Source organism: Mandrillus leucophaeus, unplaced genomic scaffold (assembly GCF_000951045.1).
Source record: "Mandrillus leucophaeus isolate KB7577 unplaced genomic scaffold, Mleu.le_1.0 Scaffold434, whole genome shotgun sequence".
In the NCBI taxonomy this organism is placed as follows: domain Eukaryota; kingdom Metazoa; phylum Chordata; class Mammalia; order Primates; family Cercopithecidae; genus Mandrillus; species Mandrillus leucophaeus.
In genome coordinates this window covers 1,415,125-1,433,636 of record NW_012104632.1, presented here as the reverse complement: position 1 = coordinate 1,433,636, position 18,512 = coordinate 1,415,125, and the positions used below count along the sequence as shown (strand labels likewise).

General features: G+C 41.0%; 1 protein-coding gene across 3 annotated transcripts in view; it reads left to right on the top strand.

The window, feature by feature from the left end:
• Window positions 1-18,512, top strand: part of UBAC2 (UBA domain containing 2) — a 186,071-nt gene that overhangs the window by 156,023 nt on the left and 11,536 nt on the right. For all 3 annotated transcript variants that reach the window (XM_011993800.1, XM_011993801.1, XM_011993799.1), the window contains exon 8: window positions 11,130-11,252. In XM_011993800.1, coding sequence (XP_011849190.1) covers window positions 11,130-11,252 — 123 coding nt within the window. The remainder of the gene's footprint in view (window positions 1-11,129; window positions 11,253-18,512) is intronic.

The following is an 18,512-nucleotide window of genomic DNA, read 5'->3' as shown; positions in this document are numbered from 1 at the left end:
TGGGCTGTTTGGTTTTCCCCTGGTTTTGCCACAAAGCTTTTGCTGAGGACAGCAGTCTCTATGGTGTCTTTCCCCTCTGTATTAGTTGTGCTCACTATTGTCATCATGCACCACATAACAATATGTTTTGGTCAACATCAGATCGCATGTATGACAGTGGTCCCATAAGATTATGATGCCATATTTTTGCTGTCTTTTCTATGTTTAGATACACAACTACCATTTTGTGTTACAACTTCCTGCAGTATTCAGTACAGTGACTTGCTGTACAGGTTTGTAGCCTGGTCGCCATAGGCTACAACAAGCAGCCTTGGTGAGTAGTAGGTGATCCCATTTAGGTTTCTGTAAGTACACAGCAACAAAGTCACCCAACAGCACATTTCTCAGAGTGAAGCCCTGTTGTTAAATGACACGTGACTGCAGTTCTAAGTCTAACAAGGTGCGTCTCGTTCAGTCCTGAAGTGCTTCTTGTTTAGTTTTTAATGTACATTTGTTTTGTTATCTCAGCCAAACTCTTTTCAGGGCCATAGGAAATTAGTCATTTCTCTGTATCACAGCCTCCTTATCTGGCCCCAGGACAGCGCACTACGCACAGAAGGCAAATGAGCGAAACTAAGTGTAAGCATATTCATACACCCAAAGCTGCAGCTTCCACAGAGCACAGGGAATTGCAAATAACTCTCTTCTATGAGGAGCTGCCATTTGGGTTTCACCACAGTTTCCCAGCATTGCTTCTTTGTATCTCCTGGTTCTTGTGTTAGAAGAGGGTGCTATGTCCATGAAGAATGTAGGTATCAAGCATGTCCTTTGGGAGTCTCCTTGTTTTAACCCCTCTCACCCCTTCCACCCCACCTTCATTAGTAACCTACCACCTGGGTCTTCATGTCCCAACTAACTACAGTCTTGGCTAAGTAAACCCCGTACACCTTAACTCAGCAATGTGCTTCTCTGTGTCTTTGTCCATTCAGTTATCCATTTTGTGACTGTTTCTTGAGTACTTGCATATGCCAGGTCATACAGGAGGCCAGGTCTACAAACAGGACAAGATGGAGAGTCACAGCCCCCATGGAGCTAATAGGCTATTAATGAGATTCAGGCCGGTTAGCCTGCAAGTGAAATGGGATGTGCTGAGCGCTGTAAGGGATGGGTGAGGCGTGAGAGCACGCAGAGGAGTGCGGGGTGGTGAGAACAGGCTCCCCAGCAGGAGTAGAGGATGTGAGGGCGGGGTGGTGAGAAAGTGACTCCAGTGGCAGACAGGAGTCTGGTAAGCCCAGGTAAGACATTTCCGTCAGATTCTGAAAGCAACAGGGATGCATTGAGTAGCATCAAAGGGGAGGATGTCTGTAGTCATCCAAAAAGGCCCTTAACGTACTCTTCCTTTTTTTCTAACTATGTATCTATGCGACTGGATTTGCTTCATGTACTTCAAAAGCCAGAGTAACAGAACAGAATCCAATGCAGAAGCAGATAGGAGCATCCAGCAACCTTCTAATAAGTCAGACATTAAAGAGATTTGCAAAAATGGAAAAAGTTCCACTCTTCTCAGTAATTCTGTATGGGAAAACGTGGTTATTTTTTATTTCAAAAATCTATGTTTATGTTAGCAAGCAATAGGCTTGTGATTGTTAATGAGTTATTAATTTTTTTTTTTTTTTTGAGACAGAGTCTCACTCTGTTGCCCGGGCTGGAGTGCAGTGGCCGGATCTCAGCTTACTGCAAGCTCCGCCTCCTGGGTTTACGCCATTCTCCTGCCTCAGCCGCCAAAGTAGCTGGGACTACAGGTGCCCGCCATCTCGCCTGGTTAGTTTTTTTGTATTTTTTGGTAGAGACGGGGTTTCACCGTGTTAGCCAGGATGGTCTCGATCTCCTGACCTTGTGATCTGCCCGTCTCGGTCTCCCAAAGTGCTGGGATTACAGGCTTGAGCCACTGCGCCCGGCCAATTAAATATTTTAAAATTAACAAAAGGGCAATGAGGATCCAGCAAAAGGTTTCTACGTAGAGGAGGGGCTTGACGAGATTTGTATCTTAGGAACTAACTCTGGAGCCATCCCAGCCATGGACTGTGGTCCCACACGGGTCAGTGAGAGTGAGGGTGGAGACAGAGGCGGAGGAGTTGCAGTGGACAGAGTCTGGAGATCTGGCTTATGCGGTGGATGGATGTGGATGTCACGCCCCAAGACAGGGGACACAGCAAGAGATACAGGGTTGGAGATGAGTTTGTTTGGGATGTGTTCTATCTTAGGTGTCTCCATAACATTTAGGTGAAGGTGTATCCAGGAGACAGTAGGTTACATGGCTCTGAGACACGGCTTTTGGGTTGGAGGTTCGAGTTTAGGAGTCTCTACCCCATGAAGCCCTAGGAATGGATGGGCACCCAGAACACGGAAGGAGGAGAGAAACACTCCCCACGTGGAACCTTCAAGAACACCCGTGTCTGAAGGACAGGAGCGGGAGGAGGAGAATCTGAGTACACTGAGAAAGTATAGCCAGAGGGCTAGAAAGAAAGCGGGATGCCACAAAGCCAGGGGAAGAGAACGTCGAGGAAGGGTGGTCAGTAAGACCTGGTGCTGCCAGAGGTCAAGTCAGAGAGCGCTCAGGAGGATCCACTGGATCTAACAAAGGGTGCTTTAATAACCTGGAAGAAAAAGGGAAAGCTGTTTCATTATTAGAATACCAGACTCTGAGCTTCTAAAAGGCAGGGAGGTTGTCTTAATTCTCTTTCCACTTTTGTTGCTGAAAGTATCACCAGGTACATTAGTAGATGTGAAAATTTTGTGATTTTACATTAACTCATTCAAGTAAAACAATGTAGTCTTTTTATGCCCTTGATCTCCATGGTAGGTCATCCCCATTGTCAGAGGCTGCTATTAAATCAACCTGTTTCCTAAATGTGTAGGTATTTCCTTATGGCCTGGGGTAGAGCTTCCCAGCCACTGTCCCATGGTCATAGATTGGCCGAGATACTGGTCACCTCCCCTCTTAGGGGCAACTGGAAAGGACCTGAAGCCACTGGGCCAGCTGTAAACAGTTTTGGCTTTTCCTGTGGGCCTTGCAAATCTGTCTTTGTCTGTGTGTGCCATGAGGTGAAAAACATTTGAAAGCCTTGGTGCATAGCACACTGAGTAAGTCCTTGTGTGGGCTCTGCCTTGCCTCCTGTGTGCCCAAGCACAGCACCCCTAAACAGTCACATCGCCCTTCGTTGCCTACCCCATGGTCTCCCTCAGAACCTTCCCTGCATGGTGGCCTGCAGGTGGCCACCGATTGTAGACTAGAGGTGGCCCTGCTGCATGCTTCACACTTCAAAACCTGGCATGCCCGTAAAGGCTTTCTGAGCACCAGAGACTGAGAAGAAAGGGTGCATTTGTTTCCAATGGCCAGCAGTCTTAAACTAAGATGAAGATGCTTTTGGAAGTAATTTGAGTTTTTCTAAAACATCACATTCATAATGCCCCCCCTGTAATTGTTCTCCATTTTACTGTTTTATGGGGCACCAACTTGTACGAGGACTGCACTGAGCTGAGAGTGGTACTGGCCACCTGGGAAATATGTTCAGGTCTTCCATCCTTCTCAGCCCTCCAGGATCCTTTAGTCTTATTGGGAAGACAAGAAACAATACTGTATAAAGTGTGAGGCCAGATAGTAAGGATGAGAATAATCATAGCTAAGCTGCAATAAGCTTGTAGATGGCTTTACGTTCTATTTTAAATGTTTCACATGAATTAACTCTTTTGATTCTCATACTTTCCATGTGAGGTGGGTGCAGTTATTATTACCACTTTACAAGTGAGAAAACCAAGGGTCATGGAAGTGTTTGAAAATGTACCTAAGGTGTTACAGTAAGAGGTAGAGCTGGAATTTGAGCCCAGGTGTTCTGGCTCTAGAGACTGTTCTTATTCAGCTTCCTCTACCTTTCTGTCCCTCTGCCGTTTTTCCTTAGCATTGCTTTGCTCCTTGAAAGCGGCATAAACCCACTTAGACCCCCGTCTTTGAACACCTTGGGGAAAATGCCTTGCTTGCTCTCTTCTCCATCGTTGAAATCATTCTCTTTTAATATTCAACCGCAGCCCCATCCTCTTGGAAGTCTTACGCCTGTGCTTTGACTGCAGTGGGTTGATGTCCACTCTGAGCTTTTCTAGTCCTTTTAATTTAGGCCTCACAACTCCCGTCTTAATTATATATCATCTTGCATTGTTCTGGCTTTTCCATTTCTGGGTATCTTGCCTTCCCCCAAGGAGATGGTGCACTCCTCGGGAGCAAGGATGAGACCGTGTGTCTGGCTCACACTCTCTTGTGGACACTCGAGCGCCTGAGGTCAGCCACCCGTGGGCTCTTCTGGCGTCTCTGATGTAGACACTGCCTGACCATCCCACCCAGAAATCTTTCAATGCCCGTAGAACATGGATTTCTGTTTCATGGAACTTCTGCTTAATAAAATGTCAGAAACTTTTACTGCTCCTCAGTTGGGAAACCATCATGTATGTATGTATGTATTAATATATATTTATTCATTCATACATGTATATATACACAAGAATTTTTACTTCATTTGAAATCTTCTTACAAACTAATAATAAATACTTCATAAAGCGCCTGTTCAAACTGCAAGCTGTTTCCTTCTTCATTTTTAAAATATGTGGTTATTGCTTTTGAAGAAGACAAAGTAAAGGAAACATTTCCTGTTTATAGAGGCTCATATTTAACCCTGCGTAACGAGCAGATTCATGTCAAAACATCCTAGAACCTAGAGCCGTAACTTTCTGCTTTTTAAGCACTTTTCTACTGTCACAGGAGTAGACGGATTGGGGTTTTGTTTGCTTTGCCTACTCTTTGATTCTCTCACTCTCTCGTAAGAAATGAAATGTAACTCTAAGGCCATTCCCCTTCCACTGTCCTGGAGCGGGTGTGTTGTGTGCCTTTGCATGTTTTTGTATCTTTACTACATGCGTACTTATCAGGGTTTCTCGAACTAGACACTATTGACATTTTCATCCAGACCATTCTTTGTTATAGGGGCTGCCCTGTACATTGTAGGATGTTTAGCAACATCCCTGACCTCTGCCTACTAAATGTCAACAGCACCACCATCCTGTCCCCTCTCTCCCCACTTAACAACCAAAACTGTGACCAGACATTGCCAAATATCTCCTGGGTTGGGGGTAGGAGGACAGAGTCACCATTATCATATATCCATCTAAAACAGTTAAAATAGATCAGACACAGTGGTGCACATCTGTGGTCTCAGCTACTCAGGAGGCCGAGATGGAAGATTGCTTGGGTCCAGGAGTTCAGGACTGCAGTGCGCCATGATTGTGCCTGTGAATAGCCACTGCCCTCCAGCCTGGACAGTGTAGCAAGACCCTCATCTCAAAAAAAAGTTAAAATAGTATATACTCTTGTTCTGAGTATTTTTTAATTTATGTAAAGGGAATTACATTTTATCTGTATTATTTACATAAACTACATACAATTTATGTAAATGATATATGTATATATTGCATATGCATATTCTCGTACAACTTTATTCGTTCAACATTGTATATTTGAGATTTACCCATGTAAATCTAGTTCATTTATTCTAGCTGCTTTTATAATGGTCTTTTGTATAATAGAACCACTTATTAATTTATTTCCCTCCTTAGGAACAACTGAATTTTTTCCATTTTCTTACTTAATATTGTAACCAGTGCTTCACAAAAGCTCCTCATACATGGCCTGCTCAGCATTGACAGCTCCCTGGAGGGGAAGTTGCCAGGCCATAGACTAGAATAGTTTTACTAGATCTTGAGATGTTACTCTCTAAAAAGATTGTGTCAGTTTATACTCTGATCAGCAACTTATCAGAGTTCCCATTTCTTTCACATCATTCCCACACTCAGTATTATTGGGCTGTGTATTTTTGCGAGTCTTGTGGGTATAAAAAAAACTTGTTGTTTTCATTTGCCTTTCCCTAACACTAGTGAGATTGAATATCTTTTCATATGTTTCTTGACTTGGGATTTCCCCTTCTATAAATGGACTATTCATATACATTGTCTGCTTTTCTCTTGAATCACTTATTTTTTTCTCATTGATTTTTAAGTGTTGTCTTACAAGTTCATAAGTGTCTTTGATTTATTAAGTCTCATTGGCTTGTAACTTTTGAGTTTTGAGCATATAGCAATTATATGTTGTAAACATTTTCTCTCAATCTGTAGTTTGTCTTATTTAATTCAGTAACAATTGAACTTTTAATACAAAAGTTCTTGCAGGTAAAGTAATTTTTAACCACTTTTTTCTTTGTGATTTATGCTTCATATTTCTGTTTTAGAAATCCTTTCCTATCCTAATGACATGAAAATATTCTCCTATTTCTTCAAAAAAATTTTCACAGTTTGGCTTTCCACATTTAAATATTTAATCTTAGTGTTTCTTTTTGTGGGTGGTGTGAAGTAAAGGTCTAGTTTTATCTTTTCCCTATCTATAGACAGTTGTCCCAGGACTGTGTATTCAGTGCGGACCCACAACCAAGTGCCAGTGTTTACTGTTGATTCCTAGACTCTGTCTCCTGTTTGGACTTTTTGCCTAACTTGCACTAATACCACACGACTTCAATTACTGCAGTCTAATACTAAGTCCTAATAACTGGCAGAGAACTCCTTTCTTATCATACTTCTTCAAAATAGTCATGCCTAGTTTTGAGCTTTAACTTCAAGTAGTCTAGTCCCACCAAAATATACACACATGCATACTTTTGAATTTTGAGTATATAGCAGTTAGGAATAATTTATGGGAATAGGAATAATAATAGGAGTCTGACTCCAAAATGACAGATAACACAAAATAGCAGAAACTTAAACAAGGTAGTTTATTTCTATCTCGTACAGAAGTCCAGCAGTGGGCAGCCCAGGCTGGCGGGGCAGCGTCCTAAAGGTGTCAGCCCCCGGCTCCTTGCTGCTGCTGTAACCTCAGCACAGGACTCCACCTGATCCTCTAAAAAGGGCGAGCCCCTGCCTCTGAGGATCTTCCTGGCCGGCCCATATTCCGTTTCTGCTGATATACCATTGTCAGAACCTAGTCAATGTGGCGGGAAACTGAGAAAGGTAGCAAGTCACAGATACATACACACCCAAGAAAACCAAAACTGTTTTTTTCAAAGAGGGAAAATGGATATTGGATAATGGATAATGGAGACTGGAGTTGGCAGTGTCTGGATAGATTATAGGATTACATGTTACCAGGCTCAATTCAGGAACATGCTGAATCTTTCCATTTACTTAGAGATCTTGCAGATCTTTTGTTTGATTTTATTCTTAACTACCTTATATTTTTTATTGCTATTTATAAATAGTAATTTTTTGTACGTACATTCTCTAAATGATTTCAATAGAGGGAATGTTACTTTTTAATTACACTCTCTTGTTCTCATGCTTTGAGAGACATTTGTAAACACTCTTGGATTTTCTAGATAGACAGTCATCATTTGAATAATGAGTTTTGTTTCTCTTTTTCTATCTTTACCTGAGATTTTTGTTTGGGTTTGGTTTTTGTTCTCATTATGCTGTAACTTGTGCTGAATGCGAGAATTGGTAATAGGCATTTTTGTCTCTTCATGAATGGGTACTGAATTTTGTCAAATTGTTTTCATACCTATTGAGATAGTGATTTTTCTCCTTCAAATTGTTAATGTGTAGATTATGTTGCTAGATTTTCTAAGATTTCTGAGTATAAATCCTAGTATAGCACATCATACTAGATAATTATTTTTTAAACATTGTTGGATTGAATATGCTGATTTTTATTTGGGATTAGTATATCTACCCAAGAAAAATAAACTATATATTGTATAATTTTTCTTGCTCATAATGGCCTTGTCTGTTTTGGAAACAATGTTATGCTAGGCTCAAAAAATTAGGTGGGAAACTCTCTTTCCTTTTCTGTACTCTACAGCAGTTTATATAAGATAAAGAGTCCTTAAAGATTTCATACACTTCACCTGTAGGTTTTTGGGGGGCAGATTTTTAAGTACTATTTCAATTACATTAAAGTATGACATATCCAGAAAAGTACATGCTATATAATAATAGTAATCATACAAATGTACTTTTTATGTTTATTTTATTCAACATCATTTGAGAGATTCAGCCATATTGTTGCATGTCATTATAGTTCATTCATTCACACTGCTTTATTAGATTACAGTATGTGAATACACCATAACTTACCCATTCTATAGTTGATGGGCATTTGGGTAGTTCCTATCTTTGAATAATGCTGCTGAGAACATTCCAGTCCATGTCTTTTGATGAACACGTGTTTGAATTTCTTTATCCAGGAGTGGAATTGCTGAGTCTCACATGTGGCTCAGCTTAAAGTAGACGGTCCTGAGCAATTTTCAAAGATAATTACCAATGTCTGTTTTCTCTAGAATAAGTTTTAATAAGTTATACTTTTCTAGAAAGTTGTCATTCATCAAAGTTTTTGGTATGAATAAAGTATTCTTGTGATTTTTTTAAAATCTGCCATTATATCCCTTGTATTATCCTTAATACTGTTTATTTGTGCTCCTTCATCTGTCTTTTCATCAAGCTTGCCAGGTTTGCCTATTTTATTTGACTTTGTAACAGCCAGCAGTGAGTTTTAGTGACTCCTTCTGTTTCTTTGTTTTCCACTTTACTGGCATTTGCTGTCAACTTTCTACTTTCTTCTTTCTCGTTTCTTTAGATTATTGTTACTTCCTCTAACTTATTAAATTAGGTATACATAACCCTTTAATTTTCAGTTTTCTTTTTTTAATTTAAGCTCAATATTTAAAATTACATGAACCACTTTATTACATCCCATAAACTTTGACAGGTAGGTAATAGTTTTGTTTTATTCATTCTGAGATATCTTCTAATTTCCATTATGAGGATTTTTTTGGTTTCCAAATGTGTGGGGTTTTTTGTTAGAGTTATTATTTTGATATTGATTTCTAGTTTAACTGCATTGTGGTGAGAATATAATCTGTGTAATGTTTATGATTTGGTATTTGTGAATATTTCATATAGGATCTAGTGCACAATTACTTTGTAAATACTTTACATGTAATGGAAAAGAATATATATTCTCTAAATATTAAATGCAAGGTGTATATGTCCATTTAGAAATAAACTTGTCATTTATTTTTTATATTATTATTTTTTGGCTGGTTGATCTATCAGTTACTGAGTTATATGCTGAAAATTAAATATATGTCTGGATGCTTCCACTTCTCTTGTAATTCTATTTATTTTTGCTTTCTGTGTTTTGATGCCATTGTGTTATATATAAATATATTCATGTATTCTATTGATTTTATCCCTAATACTGCCCTTTTTTGCCTTTGAGGTCTATTTATTTGGCATGAATGTAGCAACATCAGCTTTCTTTGATTAGTGTTTCTCTGATTTTTTTCCATCTCTTTACATCAACTTGTGTACGTGTTTATATTTTAGATTTATCTTTTGTAGGGAAGAGGTGAGAGGTGAGAGTGGCTTTTGTTTCCCTAATTTTTTTTCACAGCTGTTTTTTCTCGTAATACTTTATTCTTTTCTTTAAGGTCCTCCTGTGATGTCCTAGTCTTTTTGAAGTGTGTAGTCATTTTCAGATCCTACTATATTCAGGTCCTTGGGGACCCAGTCCTCCACTGTGTTGTGTGTGCCGACTTGCTCATCATTGGTGATTTCCTTGTGGATTTTGTAGTTTTAAATTCTGAGTTTTTCCCCACTGGAGCTTTAACCATAAATCCCATGTAACCCCAAGGCAAGAGAATCTCTCTCCACAGTAGTTTGACGTTTGCTTTTGCTTGGCTCCTTAGGTATCTCCATCCCAAAACCAATTTTATGTAACGTTTTGATGGGTTCTGAGACCACATATGTATAGTATAACTTGAACCCCAAATTTGCCTGTGGTTCTTAATTCTCAAGCAGGACCAAGACTCCTGCTGCCTCCCGGGGGAAGACAGGCTTTTTAGTTTGATTTTTTTCATCTGTGTCGCTGAGGGTGCTGCCATTTGAAGATTGTATCTTTAGACAGATAATTGAGCTCAAAATTGCTGCCTCTTTCAGACCCAAAGCCGCATCTTCTGAACCCAGTGATAAAACCCAGTGTGGTTCTGGGTGAGCAGGACCTGTGCTCCCCCGTCTCCCAGGATGCTCACTGTGTGCGGCTCTGCTTTCCACGCCCGCTTGTTCCTGAGGCCTTGCGACTCCACTTACTTCTTTCATGTTTAGCTGTGTATAGAAATATTTATTTATTAATAGCATTTTTAGGTCTTTATAGTAGGAAGATTTTCAGATACTTAGTCTATAATTTTGTCAGGACTAGAAGACTTCTAGAAATAGAGATTTAAATTAACAAATTCAAAGATTGCCATATAGCTAGAAACATGGATTTTTTAAAAGCAGCATGTGATGCATTTTTCTTCCCATGATGGCTTCTTTTTTTGTTGGTGACATAGACTAAGCAAGGAACGGCATTGCTGTCGGTCCTCAGGATCCGTGGAACCACCCTCAGAGAGATGGTTACTGATCCTCACTTCTCACCTTTTCCCTGTTTGTCAGATTTCCCTTCATACTCTCTAGCCTGTTGCTGAGTTTTTATCACAGTCTACAGTCTTCCTGCACTGGGCATGCTCAGGATTTACTTCAGCCATAAGAAGAAGAAAGGTAGAGTGGGGAAGCATTTTAAGGGCCGTGATGGAAACACCAGATATCTGGCTGCCCTCAGTGATTTAGCCTCCTCTCCATGTCTTCCTTTCGATCGCACCCTGCAAAGCCCTGAGCTCCTAAGAGTTCACTGGAGTTGGGACAGTCAGTGGTGTCACAGTCGGGCTGAAATTAGGAGTGTTTGTATGTGTCTTTCACTGCCTTGCAGAGCCACAGTGCACAAACAGCTTTTGCACTGCCCATTACTTACTTTTCTCCTGAGCACCTACTGCAGGTGCCAATTTTGTGCTATTGACCGAAGGATGTTGTGATACTTTTGGATTCAAATTGCTTGCCTGGAGCAGATCAATATGACACTACATTCCCAGTCTATAGATGTAACTGCATTGAGAGAAAGCTCTTCCAAGCATTATAATGGTTCTGCTCCTTCTGTGTCTGATAACCGTGTGTTGATCTCTTTTTAGGGAGGAATGATCAATTGGAATCGTCTTTTTCCTCCTTTACGTCAGCGACAAAACGTAAACTATCAGGGTGGTCGGCAGTCTGAGCCAGCAACGCCCCCTCCTCTAGAAGTTTCCGAGGAACAGGTAATTCATCAGTAATAGCTGGTACTCATTCTAAATCCATGTTTCAGAGTTGAAGCAGTTTCGATCAACAGGACTTGAAAGTAATCAAGCATGTAAATACAAAGATGGTGACAGCAGTCCATCTGCCACCATGATAGAGACTTTGGGCCTTTTTTTGCTACTGTGGTTCTTACAAGTTTGAGGAAGGCATTATTGGTTGGGAGTAGGGGGTGGGAATGCATTATGGTAGCTTGTTTTAGATGCTCTTACACTTCATATATACAAGAAACTAATGAGATTGGTTCTCCATAAAGGATCGGGAACAAGGAGGTGGGAGGATGGGGAGGGAGTGTGCCTTTGGCATGGTTTCATTTTGTATGGTTTTGAGTCGTGTTAATGTTTTACATATTCAACAAGCAAACCAAAAGACAGGGACAAATGTAAAGCTGAAAAGAAACAAATGAGCTAACTGCATTTCAAATGAATAACATAATCACATTGAATGAGGGGAAATGATTTTCAGTAACTTTTGAACCTGATATACCCTCAGTCTAATGAAGAAACAAAAGGAACTGCAAACAAATCTTAAACATTTCTTCATAGGTTTAGTTTTCATAAGGGTATGAGTATAGCAATTCTAAAATTATGCTGTATTATAGGTTTGAGCAAATGAGGAACTAGGTTGATTTTATTGTGGAAGAAGGAAAATAAAAATATAAAGCAAGGGAAGGCAAGGGAGAACCCTGTGGGGTTGGGAAGGAATTATCACTATCATTGTAAACTCATGAGTGTGTGTGTGTGTGTGTGTGTGTGTGTACACATACCCTCACTCTGACTGAGAGGGCTCAGAAGCAGTGGCCTCCTGGTAGCAATGGGCTCACCTACTGCCCAGATCTGGTTTCTAAACACTCTTCCCCACTAAAAGGAACCAGGCCTCTTTAGGGAAAGGGTGGATTCCAGGCCCAGGGTAGGGAACATACAGGATAGCCCTGGATCATTGTGTGCCAGGAAAGTAAGGAAGTGATCAGTCGCTGCTGGGGCATGTCAGAAGACACTGGAGCCAGCTGCAGGATCCTGCTGGTCACATCTGGGGCATCAGCTTTGGGGATTAAAATAAATGAAGGATAGTAAGAATTCATGCATTATAATGATATTAGTAGATAAATATTTGTATAAATACATACACTGGAGAAAATGAAATGCTTTTCCTGAATGGAATGTCAAGTAATAAATATACAAAGAATGATAGTATTGGAAAATCACAAATTTGCAAGCATTGTAATAAAAATCCATTCAGGGAAAAATCATCAATATATGAAGACTAGGCTATTTCTATATAGATGGTCCCTGACCTATAATGGTCAAACTTTAACAATTTTTCAGTTTTATAGTGGTGCAAAAGTGATACATACTCAGTAGAAGCCATACATCAAATTTTGAGTTTTGCTCTTTTCCCAGGCTAGTGATACGTGGTACGAGACTCTTTTGCGATGTTGGGCAGCGACTGTGAACCGTTCTCTTTTTCACTTGCAGCACAATACTCAATAATTACATGAGATAGTCAACACTCTAGATTTGTGAGAGTTGATTTTGTCCAACTGTAGGGTAATGTTAAGTGTTCTGAGCATGTTTAAGGTAGGCTAGGTTAAGCTGTCATATTCAGTAGGTTAAGTATACTAAATGCATTTCTACTTACGGTATTTTCAGCTTACAGTGGATTTATTGGGACTTAACCCCGTCGTAGGTTGAGGAGCACTTGTACTCTCAAAGTACCCCTCCACAAGTTACTTACTAATTATAAAGGAAAACAGTAATTCTACAGAGGAGAAATTGGACACCACCTTAACCAAGTTATCAAAATTAACATCACCAGTTATGGAACAAAGAATTATTATGTTCATATCCTAAAAAGGACATATCAGTTATGTGTTACAATCAACATGCATAACTTTGATCATAAAGGAAAATAAGATAAACTTAATTTGAGGGACAGTCTATAAAATACCTGGCCTATGTTCTTCAGAATACGATGTTGCAGATTAAAGGAGACTAGGGAGTCATGCTGTCCAAATGGAAAATGTGATCCTGGACTGGATTTTATACTGGAGAAAAAATTTCTGATGAAAGGCCATTTTAGGATCAGTTTCATCAATTGGACTATGGATTGGATATTGGTATTACATGAATTTTACATTTCGAGGACTTGGTACATACCGACTGTGGTTAGGAAAGAGAATATTCTTGTTCTTAGAAAATACACACTGACATATGAAGGGAAAAAGCACCATGATGTGTGCAACCTGCTCTCAAATGGCTGAGGCATAATGTCTGTGCATGTCAGTACATAGTGTGTGATCGTGTGTATGTGTGACAGAGACAGAAAGAGAAAGCGGCTATGGCAAAATTACAGTTGGTGAATCTGGTTAAGGAGGAATCAAGGGTTCCTGGTACTATTCTTGGAACTTTTCTGAGTTTGAAATTATTTCAAACTACAACCTTTTAAAAAGCTATAAAAGAAAGTTAAGAGTGTTGCCATCATAACACTTTGAAGTTTCCTTCTGCCCATTGTTTTTTCTTCTCAGCAAACAAAACAAACTGAGATCAGCATTTCACAGCTGACCACACCATCCAGGCCATCGCCTCCCCATTCCCTGTCCCCAGAGTGAACAAATGCCAGGCACCTGCCTCTGTGGCAAAACTTTGTCCTCACTTTTTCCAAAACTCAAAAGGTGCCCCTGGGCAGGGATCTCGTAGCCACCTCTGGGTTAGGCTGTGACAGGTGTTTTCCAGAGAAACCACTGTCATGTGCCCATTGAATTGATCCAACCCCTCCCGCTTGCGGCTTCTCCACTCGGACTGATGGTTTCAGCAGCTCTTCAGGATTAACAGGTGGAGTATGGAGCCACAGTTTTCCTCTTCTACGTCCACTAGAGAATTTCTAGACTAAGGTTATCCCCATGAATAAGAAAAGTCCAATAACCTGCCATGTGTAAAATCTTTCTATAACGTGTTTAAAAAATAAGATACTGCTGTCAAATTCACTGAAAAGAAGTCTCAAAATTCTGTTATATTACTGTTTACTTGATACAGCAGTGAGTCACATTCCTCATGGGGCAGCCGTTAAGATGAGGTGTTTAAAGGTGATATATTTCTCAGTTTGGGCACTTCAGAAAAAAAAAGTGTCAAAAAGGGAGAAAAAGGAGTATGTGTGTGATTGAAGTCTTCAGGGTGGTTTTTTTTTTTAATGAGTCATTTTTCCTTGATCATCCCAGAATGACAACAGCGAGGTTACATATTGTCAACATCAGTTTAAAACAGCACTTAATTTCTTCCTTGTGCTGTGTTATGAGCAGTTGTAAAAACATGAGGGGTTGTTTTTAACATACACTTTCTTATACATTGATTTTCAAAATCTTGTTTTTGATGTTTGTTGATTATCCTGCAAACAGCTGTTATAATCCATTGTTGCCTTAAAGACGCAAGGTTCTTACTGGCATTATTCATTCTGCAGGCTCTTGGTGTTTCTTGCGGTGGGTACTAGAGAGATTATAAAAGATAAAAATGATACTGTTCTTGCCCTCAAGATGCTTACAAAAAAGTTTATAAATTTATATTTTATAATCTCTTGGCCAGTTTGTTTAACCACTGTCTAAAATATTTGTTAATAACATGTTAAGATAGCTTGAATTAGCAAAAGCTTTTTTTTGCTTAATTTTTCAGTTAAATGTTTGTATTTTCTTCATTTAAATATCAGAGCCATGCAATTTTAATGCATTGAGAAACTCAGTAACTTTTTAAGCCAAGAAAAATAGAAATGATTGAGTTTTTTTCTGCTGTAAACAAATACTTTAGGAATTTAGTGAGAGTTCAAGAAAACCTGGTAGACATGAAATGTATGCCGTGTACTTTGAAAGCAGAAGATTCTAGAAGAATGTTCATCCTGTAATAAATCCAGTAATAGTTTGATAGCCATAGAAATCTTTTGCCACCTTTTCTACTTTTGCTATTTTTGCTATTATTAAGATTCAAGACTTTTAGTTCTTCAGAATCCACTCCCACTTTTTGGTGAGTAAACCCACAGCACCTCTGCCAATTCATCACCCCTCAGAAATGCCACCCCAGCCCCATTTAAGAATATCCCAAGAAGGAGGCTGCTGTGCAGGCAGGCGGTGCGAGGCTGGAGAGTGCCAAACCACACAGTGCGCCCTGTGCTGCCTGGCCTGCCAGCTAGATGGTCAGGATGGCGACAGCGACCCCCGGAAACCACAGGGCGAGATGTCTGCTCATGCCTTCCCTGTGCAGGCGTGCAGGGAGGAAGATCAGAAGAAAACCCCACAAGTTCCTACCAATTTCACAGAACTTTCCAAGTGCTCTTAGAGTTGAAAGATAACATCTGGGGAAAGAGAAGTCTAAATTTGATGAAAGGACAAAGGTAGATAAAGTAGGCTGTGGGAGGAAAATGAAGGATTATGGACCAGCTAAGGGAAGCGAGGAGAAGGCCCCCCTAATGCCCCCCAAAGACCACTGCCTGTCCTCTTCAGAATCCCCAGCATCAAATCCATAGACCCTGGGATTGCTTTTGGAGATGTGTAGACAAGCTGGGTGAGCTGTGGAATCAGTGACCGTGAGAAGCAGCCTTAGGACAGCAAGGTGGGGAAGCTGCTGGAGAAGGATAGGCGGTGTCACCGGCTCTGAGTCTAAAGGGAAAATGGGTGGCAAGAAGGTCCTGCCAGGGTTGTCCAGAGAAAGCTAGGCAAGAAGGAGGAGGAGGAGGAAGAAGATAAATAAAAACTGTTTGTCAACAACAATAGCAAAAATGCCAAACCAAAGGCCACTTGATAAAACTCTTTTGAGTAATCAAATGTGCTCAAATATCTGCTATCTTAGAAATAAGTATATCCAGGCCAGGCACGATGGCTCATGCCTGTGATCGCAGCACTTTGAGAGGCCAAGGTGGGCGGATCACGAGGTCAGGAGATCGGGACCATCTTGGCTAACACAGTGAAACCCTGTCCCTACTGAAAAATAAAAAAATAAAAAATAGCCGGGCATGGTGATGGGCGCCTGTAGTCCCAGCTACTCGGGAGGCTGAGGCAGGAGAATGGCCTGAACCCGAGAGGCAGAGCTTGCAGTGAGCCGAGATCATGCCACTGCACTCCAGCCTGGGTGACAGAGCAAGACTCTGTCTCAAAATAATAATAATAGAAGAAGAAGAGGAAGAGGAAGAGGAAGAAGAAGAAGAAGATCCATTATTCCATCTCTCTCTTTTTTATTGTTTTTTTTTTTTTTAAACAGGTATCTTTATACTACTACAACTCATACTCAAAATTAACAAATGATTACATTTTTCTCATATTTGCTTCTGATTTTTTTAAAACCAAAGAGGGAGGTCGGGCGTGGTGGCTCATGCCTGTTATCCCAGCACTTTGGGAGGTCGAGGCGGGTGGATCACGAGGTCAGGAGATCGAGACCATCCTGGCTAACACGGTGAAACCCCGTCTCTACTAAAAATACAAAAAATTAGCCAGGCATGGTGGCGGGCGCCTGTAGTCCCAGCCAGTTGGGAGGCTTAGGCAGGAGAATGGTGTGAACCCGGGAGGCAGAGCTTGCAGTGAGCCGAGGTCGCGCTACTGAGCTCCAGCCTGGACGATGAGCGAGACTCCATCAAAAAAAAAAAATTGGGAGGCGGAGGCGAGCAGATCACGAGGTCAGGAGATCAAGACCAGGGTGAAACCCCATCTCTACTAAACATACAAAAAAAAAATTAGCCGGGCACGGTGACGGGTGCCTGTAGTCCCAGCTACTCAGGAGGCTGACGCAGGAGAATGGCATGAACCCGGGAGGCGGAGTTTGCAGTGAGCCGAGATGGCGCCACTGCACTCCGTCTCAAAAAAAAAAAAAAAAAAAAAAAAAAGGCGAGGGGGACAAACTCATCAAGCGTATCTCTTCTGAACCCTCCCAACGCTTAGAAAATGATTGTTAGGTAAAATCAGACAAGAAAGTTAAATAAGACTAGACCGAAGCTGGGACTTAACAAAAGGAAGATGGGCAAATTTCAGCTGCTTCTCTCCCATTCATGTCTTTCCTTCCTTTAGCCGACAGTGACCAGCTATCTGCTCTGCACCAGGGCTAAGCGCTGTGCTAAGTTCTGAAAACGCTGAGATGGATAAGGCGGAATGTCCTGCCCTGCGGAGTTGTGAGCCCAGGGCAGGGAGACAGGTGGACAAAGAGCATGTGGAAGTGTTCAGGTGCTGCTGAGGCCGAGAAAGGCCGTCAGGGCAGTGGTGTTGCAGAGAAGGGGCCTGAGGACAAGTGCATTGGAGATGGGGAGCCACGGATGGGTGGGCTGGAGTGGAGGGGACTGGCAGGCCAGGGCACTGCCTGGGATTCTAGAAGCTGGACAGGAAGGAGGCCGGACAGGCTCGCCAAGGGTCTAACATGTGGCATGTGGTTATGCTCTAGACACTAAGGAACCATGCAGGATCTTGCACAAGAAACACCATCACTGGATTTCCCAAGAGGATGGACTGGACACAGAGGAGGGGGCAGGTTATAGTCATAATTTTCTCCATCCAGGCCCAGGAAACATGGCGCAACTGCCCAGACAAGAGATGTTACCATTTGGTGTATTAATATTAATAATACATTTGTAATGCATGTCAAATGACAGAATTACAGCAAATTTAGTGACAGATCTATTTGGCTCTTATTTGCAACTTACAAATTAGTGGGGCCTCCATTCTACAAAACAGAATGTGAGCTCCCGCCAGGCAGTACTGAAACAGTGCGTTTTGTAAGAAGGAAACAGAACAATAGAAAAATAACTGATAGGTTAACATTGAGTTACTTCAGGTTGCTTTTTTTTTTAAAGATTAAAGCAGAGGGGAGTTCCTTATTATGCTGACTCTTGTAGTCTGGGATCTCATATTTTTAGAAAAAGCAGGTCTTTTTGTTTTGGCATCTGCCTGCTTCCTTAAAGTTTCAGTTTGATTATGTGGCATTTAGCGCGAGTGACTCCATTTAGTTTGGTCTTCTGGTTTGTTGGAGCTCAAAACAATGGCCTCCCATAATTTTTGTTTAATTCACATGACATGTCGTGGGGATTCTGTTTATGTCTCTGAGATATCCATTAGCCCAAGTAGAGAGAAGGGCTTTAAACCCACAAGGTGCTTTCACTCTTAGCTGATAAATAGCAAAATGTATTTAGTATTAGAGAATCTAAATCTTAATGAGGTTATCTCCTCTCTTCTCATCTCAGGAATCCTTACCGCTATTTCTAGA